Source organism: Syngnathus typhle, linkage group LG17 (assembly GCF_033458585.1).
Source record: "Syngnathus typhle isolate RoL2023-S1 ecotype Sweden linkage group LG17, RoL_Styp_1.0, whole genome shotgun sequence".
Taxonomy (NCBI): domain Eukaryota; kingdom Metazoa; phylum Chordata; class Actinopteri; order Syngnathiformes; family Syngnathidae; genus Syngnathus; species Syngnathus typhle.
In genome coordinates, this window is record NC_083754.1 from 1745198 (window position 1) to 1758014 (window position 12817).

At 44.2% G+C, this 12817-nt stretch overlaps 3 protein-coding genes across 3 annotated transcripts; 1 reads left to right on the forward strand and 2 right to left on the reverse strand.

The window, feature by feature from the left end:
- Window positions 1–827: 827 nt before the first annotated feature.
- ccdc97 (coiled-coil domain containing 97) lies at window positions 828–2718 on the forward strand. The gene is made up of 7 exons (XM_061303647.1): window positions 828–1176; window positions 1258–1431; window positions 1494–1653; window positions 1732–1820; window positions 2004–2214; window positions 2303–2414; window positions 2505–2718. Exons 1-7 carry the CDS (start codon window positions 1024–1026, stop codon window positions 2617–2619), a joined length of 1014 nt encoding a protein of 337 aa, XP_061159631.1. The 5' UTR covers window positions 828–1023; the 3' UTR covers window positions 2620–2718.
- A 123-nt stretch (window positions 2719–2841) lies between these two features.
- si:ch1073-357b18.4 (uncharacterized protein LOC797129 homolog) lies at window positions 2842–4940 on the reverse strand. The gene is made up of 3 exons (XM_061303646.1): window positions 4703–4940; window positions 4005–4282; window positions 2842–3930 (listed from the first exon to the last, which is right to left on the reverse strand). The coding sequence occupies exons 1-3, from the start codon at window positions 4938–4940 to the stop codon at window positions 3169–3171; spliced, it is 1278 nt and encodes a 425-aa protein (XP_061159630.1). The 3' UTR covers window positions 2842–3168.
- Window positions 4941–5517: 577 nt separating this feature from the next.
- On the reverse strand, window positions 5518–10265 carry LOC133170732 (extracellular serine/threonine protein kinase FAM20C-like). Its single transcript, XM_061303861.1, has 11 exons — window positions 10178–10265; window positions 9193–9642; window positions 8952–9133; window positions 7827–7905; window positions 7671–7763; window positions 7253–7368; window positions 6979–7159; window positions 6792–6901; window positions 6509–6590; window positions 6339–6398; window positions 5518–5818 (listed from the first exon to the last, which is right to left on the reverse strand). Exons 2-11 carry the CDS (start codon window positions 9639–9641, stop codon window positions 5518–5520), a joined length of 1653 nt encoding a protein of 550 aa, XP_061159845.1. The 5' UTR covers window position 9642; window positions 10178–10265.
- Window positions 10266–12817: the final 2552 nt, after the last annotated feature.

Sequence of the window (12817 nt, forward strand, 5' to 3'; positions counted from 1 at the left end):
GGGGAGCCCAGAACTTGAGCTAAAAGTATATTGCATTAGATATCGGATATTTCCTTTTTCTTTTCCTTAGCCCATAACAACTCTTTGTAATCTATTCAACATCTATTTGCAATCGATACAAAAAAACATCGGAACTACTGGTGCATAGTCACACCTACCTCCTTTTAATGATGCGGTTCATTCTGATCGGAAACAGTCCCGAGTCTAAATGTCTTTGCAGATTCTGGGGCTCTTGAGGATCAGAAAGCAGTCCAGGGTTCTGGAAAAGGAGAATTATGAAAGGTCTTGAGGGGTCACTCTGGAATCCAGCCCCGAAAGGGGAGCATCGCGCAGTGGTCAAACTCTACCCTTCAGTGTTCCTTTTGACGATTTGCCTGACGCATCCGTAACAGTCGACTCAGCACCCATGTTCAGTGCGTTTCGCTGACTGTGACGGAGAGAATGCCAGCACAAACTGAGGTCACCATCTTCAGACTGCTTTACCATTCATATCATCTGATTTTTATACACATGGATGCAGCAATTTTCTTCATCTGGATGAATAAATTGTCGTTTTTCAATCAATATAATTAGGATGTATTCATTAAGAAAAACAACTGTTGCAAACGGTCACAGAATTCAGCATAAATAACCATACTTTTGGCTCATGGTCACTTTATAATTAAGTAAATGCATTTTTAACAGAAATAAAAACACAGTCACCAATAATAATAATAATAATATAAAATTATAAATATAATTTAGAAATATAAAATAAATTCAGACATGCGTGGCCCGATTTTTATTATTAGTAGTACCTACTTTGACGCAACACCGGGGAACAAAAATAGTGACGGACCAATATGGCGGCGCGCCTTAACAGTCGCTAGTGTACAATTTTCGATCAAATGACGTCCGAGCGATTGCCGATCATGGTACATATTTATGGTAACCATTAGAATTTGCGTCAGTGATTAAACATTAGCACATCTACAAGTAACGCGCTTGTATTAACTTCGTGTCGTTACAACGGACACTTGAGCAATGTGGGGTGAAATTACCGAACCTCGCGTTAAAATACGACCCAGGACGTCTGATAAGACCGTTAGGGACGACCAGTGCACAGTACCCGAGGACCTGGTGATCCTGCCTCCTGTTGCCTACATTGACCATCAAAAACCACCACAGGATACCCAGGTAAGGAGTATAAATTCAACAAATATGAACGGAATCGTGCAAAACAATTGTATTGATTTTTTTTGTATGTGACCCCTTAAGGAGTTCCAAGATGTCCCCGCTGAAGTCCACACCATGTTGGAGGCTGTCGTCGCCAGTGGAAGCCAAGTGAAGAGCCAGCAAATAGGAGATGATGAACTGACAACGGAGGAGCGAAGAACGGAGCTACTACATCAGTACAGGAGCAAAGCGCTGGTCTTCCTGGAGCGCTACCATGTATGTATGTCCTTCTCTGTCTGCACAACACTTGACTTCAAGGTCACTCCATTCATTTCCAGAGAAGCTTGAAGCCCGAGCATTTGGCAGCTTTTTCCCACGTCAGCACCGACCCACGGGCTCAACATTACAGTGAAGTGATTCAGAAGCAAGCAGCAGGAAGAGCCCGCAAGACACAAGTTCGAAACCAGCGCTACGCCGCACTCAGGGCCCTGCAGAAAGGTCCAAAACTCCCCCCCCCCCTAAAATATTGCATGGCAGCGTCTTCCGGAGATATTTCCTTTTCTTTTCTTTTTTTAGAGGGTCAGTACTTCAGTGAAGAACAAATGCGAACGAGGGAGCCGCTGCTGTATGAGCAATACATTGGACAGTACCTAACTGACGATGAGGTAACAATATACTTTTCTTTATTCGCTCTTGGTAGTTTGTGTTGTAATTTTATCTCGCTTAGATGTCTATGAATGAAAAATTACAAGAAATAAATTGATTTTATTTTTTACAAATTTGTGCAGTTTTCCAATATGAACGTGTCAAAATTCCCACACTAATTTATAACTATTACTACAATTTAGGTGATAGAGCGCTCCCAAGAGGCCATGTTGGGTGGTGCACAGCAAAGACCGGCCACATCAGGGGGAGCCGCCACAGGAGGGCTGTCAGACCTCCTCCTCAACTCCTACCAGGAGCGGCTCATCCAGTGTCGTCTGCAGGAAGAGCAGGATAGAGAGGAGGGTGCACGGGAGGAGGACGAGGAGCTGGAGGAGGAAGAGGAGGAGGATGAAGGTGCTTATGCTTACAAGTCTTACGGTTGGCTCTCGCTAAAGTGACTTTTTTGTTCCGCTCATGTGTTCGTTCGGACTGGCTACTGAAGAAGACCGAGTCCAAGAAAAGACCTCTGAGGAGAAAGCGCTTCTTCGGGAGGAGTTCATCAGTCAGATGCACCAACGCTTCCTTGATGGCAAAGACACAGACTTCAACTACAGGTTCGCATGCATGCAAAGCACTTGAGTTATCAGGAAAGAAAAAAAAAAAAAGATTACAATCAATTGTGCACTTGTGTGTCTCCGTTATAGCGAAGTGGACGAGAACCCTGATTATGACAACCTTGACATTGTCAACAGAGATGCAGAGGAAAAGTATTTTGATGAAGATGATGAGGAAGAAGATGAGGAAGTTATGACAGAATAGCCAGCACAGGGCCATGAAATCTTCACTGCTCTATTCTTGTTATGTTGCAACACAATTGCTTTTACTTTTTTGTAATAAATCGTTTTTGGAATACATGAATTACCGGTATTATGACTTTTTTATTCTCTTCTAGAGAAACACAAACCATTTCACTAGGAGTGAACTATGAAATGGCAAATGTTTTGTTGATTATATCGGGACACTTAATTAGGTACACATGCGTAATCCAATTAGCTTTTTATTAAAAATGAATAGATCAACATATTACAATTTTTATTTGCAGTGCAGTACATTTCTCCATTGTGCTCATTTGAAAAAAAAAAAAAATAGTCATGACTTTATTTAATTGGAAGACCATCCTAAATAGGTTTGTCAAATTAATTTTTGTGTCAATATAATTTCTCCGAAATGGCTAACACATCATAGATATAAAGTGGACGTAAGTCTACACCCCCCTTTTGAAATGCCAGATTATAAAATATGAGATGGGGAAAAGAAAAATTCAAGACAAATAAAATGTGTTAACCTTTAACATGAGCTCTTCCTTCTTCACTTTTTATCAGCCAGCCTCTGCAGTAGCGCGATGACGGTGTCCTGTTTGGAGGAGAGCAGCTCCAGGGCCGTAGCGATCCTGCACAGGGACTTCCCCATCCGCACCTCCCTCTTCTCCTGCCGCCTCTCTCTGGCTTCCATCCTCGCGCGAGCCGCGCCGTCCAGGTCAGCCTGCGCCTCCTTCCGCTTGACTATCTCCTGGTAGACGGAGGTGCCGCTTTGCGCCTTGTGGCCTTCGGGTGCTGACGTGGCCGAGGCGGAAACCAGGGATGAAAGAGAGGAGCACGTGGTGGGGAAATTGGAAGCGAGGTTGTTGTTATGGCCGAAGCACACCACATCTGTTGGGAAGGACGCCGTTCTGCGGGATGCGTTGGGGTCCGTGTTGACGGTGGGCACAAGAGAAGGGGAGGAGGCTTGTGAGAAACAAGGCGAGGAGATAAACGATTGGGCTGGATCAGCGGAAGCCAGGTGAAGCTTGGCCGGGACGAGGTCACCGCTGAGGACTATGAGCGGCTTGAGGTCCGGACTGTCGCTTTGGCGAACATTGCCGCTACCGCCGGCGCAGGCCTGACCCATGACCCCTGATTCCCCTTGAACAGACAAGTTCCCATTAGGGTGGACGAGAGTCGCAGACTGCGGGACGTGTAGTCTCGAAGCCGCCTTTGCTGAGACGTGTGCGCCTTTGGCTCCGCCTCCTTTGCTGAGTTTGTTGCTGCTGATGTAAAAACCCAGGGTTTCACAGAGCATAACATCCATCAGCTGCAACAAACACAAGCGTTAGATCTCATCTAACTTCGGCAGAAAAAGCTCATTTTTGCCACCATCATACCCACATCGAAAAACTCCCACGTTGTCTTGGCGTGCCCCTTCTCTCGACTGCGCTCTTTGACCCTCTTGTAGGTCACGATCAGGTTGTTCCATTTACGGCGGATTTTTTCAACGGGATGGAAGTGCCCCTTGGAGGCCAACTCCTCCTGGACGCTTTGGAAGAGCTGCGAGCGCTCCCGGGTCTCGTAGAGGCCCCAGCGGCGGCCGACCGCGTCGATCAGACAAATAACAGCCTCGGAGGTGAAATCGGAACCGGGGGGAGGTGGGAATGATATCATGGAGGCTGGGAGGATTAAGAGAAAAAAAAATAATTAAAAAAACACAGCAGGGAAACTTGCGAAAGATTTGGAATACGCACTGCATTTGCATTATGATGAATTAAATTTCCAGTAATAATTATTTTCACTCATACAATCCCTCTGAGGGAAATGATAACTATACAATGAAAACTAATTTGATGCTCCTTTCATTTCAACAGCCAAACACGCCCCCAGCGCTGTTTAAAATAAGTCTACAACAAAACGTGTGTATGTAGCTTCAATTTATGTACACTTCCCCCCCCCAAAATGTATTTTTACTGATTTTCTGCTAGATGGGGAAACAGCGCCATCTAGTGGACCACTGCGCTCCGCTCACTCATTTTCACTTGAATGCGTGATGTCAATCCAGTAAATAAAAATGAAGAGCGGAAGTGAATACTCACATAGTTGTACATCCGTAGTAGTCGTGGCGGCGGCGTGGAGCGCCGACGGTCCCAGCAGCAGCTCCTCTGTAGCGTGGTCCAGCCCTCCTCTTCCTCCTCCGTATGCAGGATCGCTGCAAAGCGCAGGCGAACCCTGGCTGCCCAAACCCAGCGCAGATTGTTTTGCATCTCTCGCCTCCCTTTTGACGTGCACTGTTGCTGCGTGGCAGACGCTTCGTTGTAGACCAGTGGCCTCCATTAAGGCGCTTGCGCGCGTGCACGCGAGCTATACGTGTACAAAGAGAGGGCGCTTGCTTGGCTGCGCAGACGTTCAATCCGGAGAAAGTTTCGAGATGGCGGATCTCAGCCGAATCCAGACGCGCTTTATTCCCTCCACGTTGCGCGCGTGCGTGATCGACACGCACTAGTTTGCTTTGTGCGCGCGTGGGAGAGCAAGCGCGAGAATATTCATGCGTTCGGAGGAGCGCAGAAATGGCTGCGCTGCGCAGAAAGTGACGGATGCACAGAGCGGCTGCGCAGTCAGTCCGGCCCCGCTGCGAGCTGTGACGTCACTAAAAGCCACATCAGCGCTTCATCCTCGCTGGCAGGAATTTGTGAATTCATATTATTATTATTTTATTTCTCCTCCCGTTAAATCAATGCGATCCACACGTGTTTTTTGTACTTTTAAAACACAGGGGGAACAACCATATTGGTGAACCGATCTGTTCCTGTCAACTTTTGCGTAGTGTCCATTGAGCACCGGTAGGGGGCAGCGTTGCACTTTAATCCAAATGTAATGCTTGTGGATAGCCTTTATTTTAGTTTGTTTGGAACTAAATCAGATCCATAAGTCCAGGTCCCATCTTGTTTTGGACTGATTTAGTTGGGTGCTCATCATCTTCAATGTATTTTCCCAAGTCATTGAAAATGACATTATTGTGATGTTCTTCACAGGTTTCCACCACCTGCAGGACAGTTGCTAGGCGTCGGTCCAAAGCAGTGAGATGTGACTCGGACAGGAGTGGAGCAACAGCTGCAAGAGGATCCTCGGCCAAAGATTCCCGCATGACATCGCTCAGGCGGAAATTTGGATGGGACAAGAGACGCAAGCGGAGAAGGGTGGAGCGACGGATCCTGGACAGGTAGGAAGAGAAAATACTTTTTTTCACCTCAGTAAAAAAAAAAACCCAGCAAAAGAGATACCGTATTTTCCGGCCTATAAGGCGCACCGGACTATAAGGCGCACCTTCAATGAATGGCCCATTTTAAAACTTTATCCTTATATAAGGCGCACCGGACTATAAGGCGCACCATTAATGCATCATGTCAGATCTTTAATCCAAATGAAATCATTCTCCATTTTATCTTTTTTATTTGAACTTCAGACGGAACAAATTACTTTATAATCATAAAATAATGATCCATAGTCTTTTTGAGTCATGATTCATAGTCTTCAGCAACCACTTATGATTGATTTCATGACACAATGCTTTGGGCCAGTTTAAATTTAGGAATTTGGTCCATATATAAGGCGCACCGGACTATAAGGCGCACTGTTGGTTTTTGAGAAAATTTTAGGTTTTTAGGTGCGCCTTATAGGGCGGAAAATACGGTAGATATTGTACATGAAGAGCTTCCAACTTTTAACTTTTACCTGCAGCACTGCTGTAAGGGAGCTAAAATTGATAGCTCATCTTGAGAGTGACGGCCAAACCTGCAAAATAGTTGCAATTTGTAGGATTGTTATTTTAAATCGACCTGATTTTAAAGGCGAAGATTTGTTCACGCTTACCGACTTTGATCACGTTAGCCGACGGTACTTACGCTCGTCCGTGATCCAGATGCAGCAGGAAAGTTTCATTGCCAAATTTTTCAAACGTCTCATAGTGATGTCTATCCATGTTGCCTTAAGAAGAAAAAAAAAGAAAAATCAATGTTCCTATAACTTTGATCTAGATAGAACATACACTTAGTCGATGCTATGTCAAGTTTCATCTTTTGAAAATCACAGAAGGGCAATTGACTTTGTTGCACACCGTGATCTTTTCATGTTCAATCATTTTTCAATTTCAAAGTGTTGGACTGAATTCGTCATGTGGAGACTAACTCATGAGGAAGTCCAATACAGCCATGTCGATAACATCCACCAGCCTGGTGCCGTGGTTGTAGGGAGGCGTCTGTTTGACTGTGTCACAATAGGCGGGGTCTTTCTCCCACCTGGCACAGCAAAGCATCAAGTCGGATCTAGCAGCTTTGTGTTCAGGCCACAATCCACCCAATTTGTGAGTACTCACTGGGCCAATTTGGTGCGGCTATAGGACCGTCTCCATGGTGACCTCCAAGACCTGCGAGGGGCAAGGCTGAGATGGGGTAACATGGCCGCCAAGGATACCTCCAGTGAGTGAGGTTGCCCGCACACTGGGTGCTCTGTCGAGCAGTAGTATTCACACTGACCGTAGAAACACACATTGCCCGCTAGGGGGAGTCCGAGAGACATGTTTTAGTAGTAGCACATGAAAGTGGCTTTAGTGTGTTGGGAACAAAATGTCACAGCAGGAGAACTACTACCTGGGGAAGTGAAGAAGGTGCGAGATAGTTTGCGGTCAGTGGTAATCTCTCTGATCTCACTGGTGACATTGATGAGACGACCGACCACTGGGGGGATTCTGTTGAAGCCCAGTAGTCTGAGACACAGCCAACACAAGAGATCAGAACCCAAAAAGTGCTTTGAAAAAAAAAGCTCAGAGCTCCATTGAGGCACAGGAGTTCTGTCCTGGAGGTAGCAGTTGTTTCATGTCATTTTTTTTGAGAATCACACTACAGAGCCAGCGAAGCTTAGGTTGACATCATTCACGGCGGCAAGTCACAGAGGTGATGGATGTATGGAATTGTCTGTAGTTGGAGGGATGCACAAGCCTAGAGAAGATCTTTTCACTTCACTGTACAATTGAAGCTTCACAAAGGATTTTTTTTTTTCTCCGTATACCTGTCAAGGTGAAAAGCGGAGATCTCCGCATTGTGTCTTTCAAAGTCAGAGAAGTAAAAGAGGTTCACGTCCGTCTCTGCATCTCTGGATTGTCTAGTTGAGAAAAACACCCGTGCTGAGTTGAACCAATTAAGATGGCAGAGTGGTCCGTCTTACTTCTTAGGTTTGAGCAGAGCTTGTCCGTAGTTTGGGAAAGATATTAGCAGTTTGAGTTGAGTGCCTCCTGACTTTTGAACTGAAGGATGAAGAAAAAGCAAGATTGAATTCAGAAATTGCTGCCGTCGTCACATGTCCAACATCGTTTTTTCAAAATGCCCGAATCTTGACCAATAATGTAATCGTATCACTGGATATAAAAAGTCTACACACCCCTCTCGTTCTTTCATTTGTATGGATGAGCAGTTTTTACTCGTGTCGTTTTTTTCCTCTCCACTTGAAGAGGACCGTCTTGACTTTGTTCCACGGTATATTTAATGCTGTGGAAATTCTTTTCCGGCCTGATCCCTTTGAACAATGAGATCCCTCTGATGCTGTCGAAGCTCTTTGCAGACCAGCGTGCTCTTAGATGTAACTCGAAAAATGTCCACGTTCTAACACCCCTACTTCATTTAAGGCTAATCAGAGGCACTTATTTTTACTTCACTTCTCAGAATTTTATTCCAACTGACTTCTACAGGTTTGAAATGATTTCATTTTTATAAATCGCAAAAACCTGCCATTACCATTCGCTGTATTTATATTATTATTCTTCTATTTTTCATTATTGTTTTTAATAGTCTCTGTATTTGTGTAACAGAGAGTAAAGAAATATTAAAAGGTACTGCAAAAGCAACCAACAATCAGGCACCGCCACCTTTCCATGTTAATAATATTAAAAAGGCTAATTGTGTCTAGAGACATCTTCCGCGCTTTAGCCGTGAAAGGGAGCCTTGATTGTGCGACTGTGAGTGTGTATGCATGCATAAGTCTCTTTTTTTTTTTTGTTGCTCTAAAAAAAAAAAAAATCTCTAAAGGATTCCCTGCTCTGAATGTAAACTTTGGCATAGTTTACTGTCTTGCAAAAAGAAGAAAAAAAACGGTGTGACTTCCCTGCCTCGCTTTGGTCTCTCACAGATTTCCATAAAAGGCATACGAGAAAAAAAGAAAATTTGTTTTTCTGTTTAACTAAGAAGAAAGTGAATTATCATAATTAGATGAAAGCTACGCACTACTGGGACCATCATGGTTAACAACGAGGTCAGCTCTTTAATAATCTATTCCTATCATCTCTTCGTTCCTCACCTGCTCCGAGGATGCGTTGCGTTGCCAAGTGATGCGTCAACTTTGACACAGTCAGGTCCTTTCTGTCGTACAGTTGCCATCGAGTGATCCCCAAGTGGAATCGTAACCAGGGTGGGTGCGACTCTTCGTCGCTGCTCCAAGAAACCTTGTCGTAGCCTTTCTCCTCCCGACTGGCACTCTGCCTTTGAAGGAAAAGTGGAATCTATTTCTCAGATACGAGGCGAACATTTTTACCACTCACCACTGAGTGTCACTATGGATGGCGTCCTCCTCGTCCTCCTTTTTCTTCACCCTCAGCAGCCAGTCATCTTCCAGCAGCCCTATTTCTGGCAGGTTGTACAGCGGGTGCTTGAAAAGCACCTCCAGCTTGGAGGCCTCCTCCATCACTTGATTTAGTTTTCCACCGCCCATCATTTTTTTCTCTCCGCCAATGGCATTGGGCCATGTGCTGGCATTTGATTTGTACGGTTTCTCATTCCGGGAACTTATTGATAGTTTGTGTGATGCCGAAATGTCCTTCTGGGCATCTGTGTTTGGATTTAAGGAGGAGGAAGATGAGTCGGGAAGGACACAGGCTGTTTGGAGGACAGTGAGGCAAAAGAATGCGAGAATAACGTGCAAGGAAAGGGAGACGCAGGCCAGGCCAAGGTAGACGGAGCGAGCGGATGGACCTAGCTTCCGCCTCACCATGCTGCAAAATAAAGAAAGGAGAGGCACTTGAAAATCAAACGGGGCCCACTTCAAACCCAATCACCATGAAAGGTTTCCTTGTTTTTCCTCTCGGCTCATCTTCTAATTCTTCTTCCGTAAATTGGAAACCCTGCATGGAATTGATCCGTTCCACAACAGCAGGTTTTATTGTCATCCACAATTTGACCTTAACTAGCTTCAATAGTTTTGCTGTTGTTGCCATGGTGACTCACATCTGTTTTGTGGTCTGAAGACTATTAGTAGACACGCTGGAAAATCTCAAATGTTGCTCAGACTTGTATGGGAAGAACGACTACTGCTGAGAAGAAAAATTGAAATGGCATCACATCCAGAGATGTAAATCTACAATAATTAAAAGGATTATATTAATTATCTTACGGAAGGAGGAAAAAAAGATAAGCTAATCATTTACACGAGATATAAAACGCTCATGGAGGAAAATCAATAAATTATTGAACCTGCTGCTCTCCAATTCCCCAGAGTACCATAGGCAGAAAAAAAAAAGAAATACTTACATCTCTTTTGCTTGAAGACCTTTTTTTCCTTCTCCCACTCTGTTCCCTCACGTCCTGGGCTAATGAGAGCGATATGTGATTTTCCTGATAATTCTAGCGCACTGTGCAGTTTGTTTGTGATAGCACACTTGAGTTCAAATCGAAAAAGAGACGGACGGTTGCGCTGACCCCGTGTCATTGTGACCTGGACACAAAATGCTCTTTCAACCTGTCTGGCAACGAGGAGGGTGATAAATAACAGCAACAATGAAGGAAAAAGAATAATAAATAAAATAAAATAAATTCATTAATATTTCTATGTAATATAAAATTGTACAGTGTAGAAAAAGCATTTGTAGCTTCAACGGATTAAAACGAGGTCAGTGTATTTAATGTCGCCGCCCAACTAACGACTATATGTTTCCGTTAATTAGCTAACTGCTTTGGGTCTGAATGTATAATGAGGTTTGTCGCAGGTCCCAGAAGAATAGACTGGTGCGCCAAATTTGATGGAATAATACAGTTTGAGTTATTATTATTATTTTTGAATGAGTCATTTTACGCGTTTAACAATTTTAAATTTGAAACTAACTTTCATCAATACGGCATACCTAATGTGTTTTTTCAAATGAACAAACTATATGTCATTGGGTCCTATAGATTTCATATCTCATTAATGATCCACCATTTTGAATTTGCGATGCTTCGTTTTCAGCAGTTTGGCTAATTTGCAACTTTACAGTAGTGATCTGCTGGCCTCCTTCTTTCCCAGCTGGTCCACTTTAATGTAGGTTGCTTGGAAACAACCCAGAAGATGACACCTAATTGGATCCAGCACATCTTTTATCCGCCAAGCAGTCTGACAGCCAGAACAAAATGCAAACTAATGCATGTTGGATTGAAATGTGCAGTTAAGTACCTTTTGGAATGATCACACCTAATCATTGCATTCCGTCACTTCTGTGCATGTTGTGTAGTATAAGTGGAAAAACATTTTTTTAGATCGATGCTTAGCATTAGCGTCAGGTGAGGATGGGAATATTTCAACGATCGTGTCTGCCTGTTCTGCACCAAGCCTAATCCATCATCTCCTTGTGTCAAGGAAAGCAGAATCCAATCAGGAAGACTTGGCACTTGGAAATTTCTTTTGAAATGAATTTGAAAACGGATTGCAAATGCGTGCGTATGTCAACTGCCGCAGCTCTTTTCTTTCAACCCCTCATCTCCTTTCCAAACCAGGACCACACATCCTCTCACCTTCTTTGGTTCCCCTGCCAGTATGGCTGCCCATGAATATTTCATATGAAGAGACCGAGTGAGCAGAAAGCTTGAGAGACGAAAGACGGAGGGCCAAATGCAAAGCGGCAGTGTCAAAAGCGGCGTGGAATCGACAGGAACAAATGATGTAAAGTAGCGACCACGCTAATAGAGACGGACGGAGAGATGGAGGAGGTGTTAAGACAGTGAGGAAACCGTCACGGAATACTAAGTAGCGTTAGGCGGCCGTTGTGTTCAACCAATTCTAAATCCAGCGCTTCATGTTCTCCCATGAGAATGATTGTTTGGTGTGGCATGACTTCCGCCCGTCCCCTTTGCTCTTTATCATTGGACAGCAATTTATTTACAAGGTGACAGCCTGCAGCACAATCTCATCTCTTGACGTGAGAACCCTGCTGTGAGCTCAAAGTCAATTTTCTTCGAGCAGGTAGCAGTCGTCTCGTTTGTAGGGAGCAAAAAATGAAAAGGCAGAGGGAATTACCGTAATTTTCGGACTATAAGTCGTGTTTTTTTTCATAGTTTGGGTGGGGGGGCGACTTATATACATATAAATGTTTTTTTTTTTCACTTTTTTGGGCATTTTATGGCTGGTGCGACTTATACTCCGGTGCGACTTATAGTCCGAAAGTTACGGTAGAAAGGGGAGACCGTTTATGTGTTTTTGTTGATGAGGGAGTTGACAAATGGCCACTTGGCGAATGATCTTCTCTTTTTGTGACCGTTGCATCTGATTCTGCAATTCAAAGCGTAGTTTGCGATGATGCTTTTTCTAGCCGACAGAAAATGTCATTGAAGCAGATAGAAAAGAAAACACCTTGACGTGAGTGTGAGGGCTGGTTGCGGAACTACTCGAAGGGCAAACTGCAAAGTTGGAATTTCCGATACAACCCCGTGAAGGCCAGATGATGCAAAAGACATTTAGATTTCGGTTGATGCAAGGAAATAGACTTTTCTATTGATGCTAGTTTTCAAAGATATTGAGGAACCCATTCGGAGACTTTGTGTTATTTTCTGTCCCGATATTTTTGTCCGTAATTTGCATTTGTCACCCTTCTTCATCGTGCTTCGTGCAGACAGCCCACTCATCCATCCACGCCCTCCCTCCTCCTTCCCACATTAGCACACTCATTTGTCTTCACACCTCATCTTTATTATATAATGGTTTGAAATGGCAAAAATATTTCATGATAACAATGACGATTTTTCTGGCGGACTGTGAGTGCCTTTGGTGTTCCGTGATGGTCGTCCATGTTTGGATGAACGTGTGGGAGGAGGATGAGAGGCAGAGTGGGTGACAAAGATGGAGGAAGATGAAGTGTTCCTGTCCAGATGGAGTCTCAGTGGGAATTTTGGACCACGAGTGGGCTTGTGTGTAAAACGGCT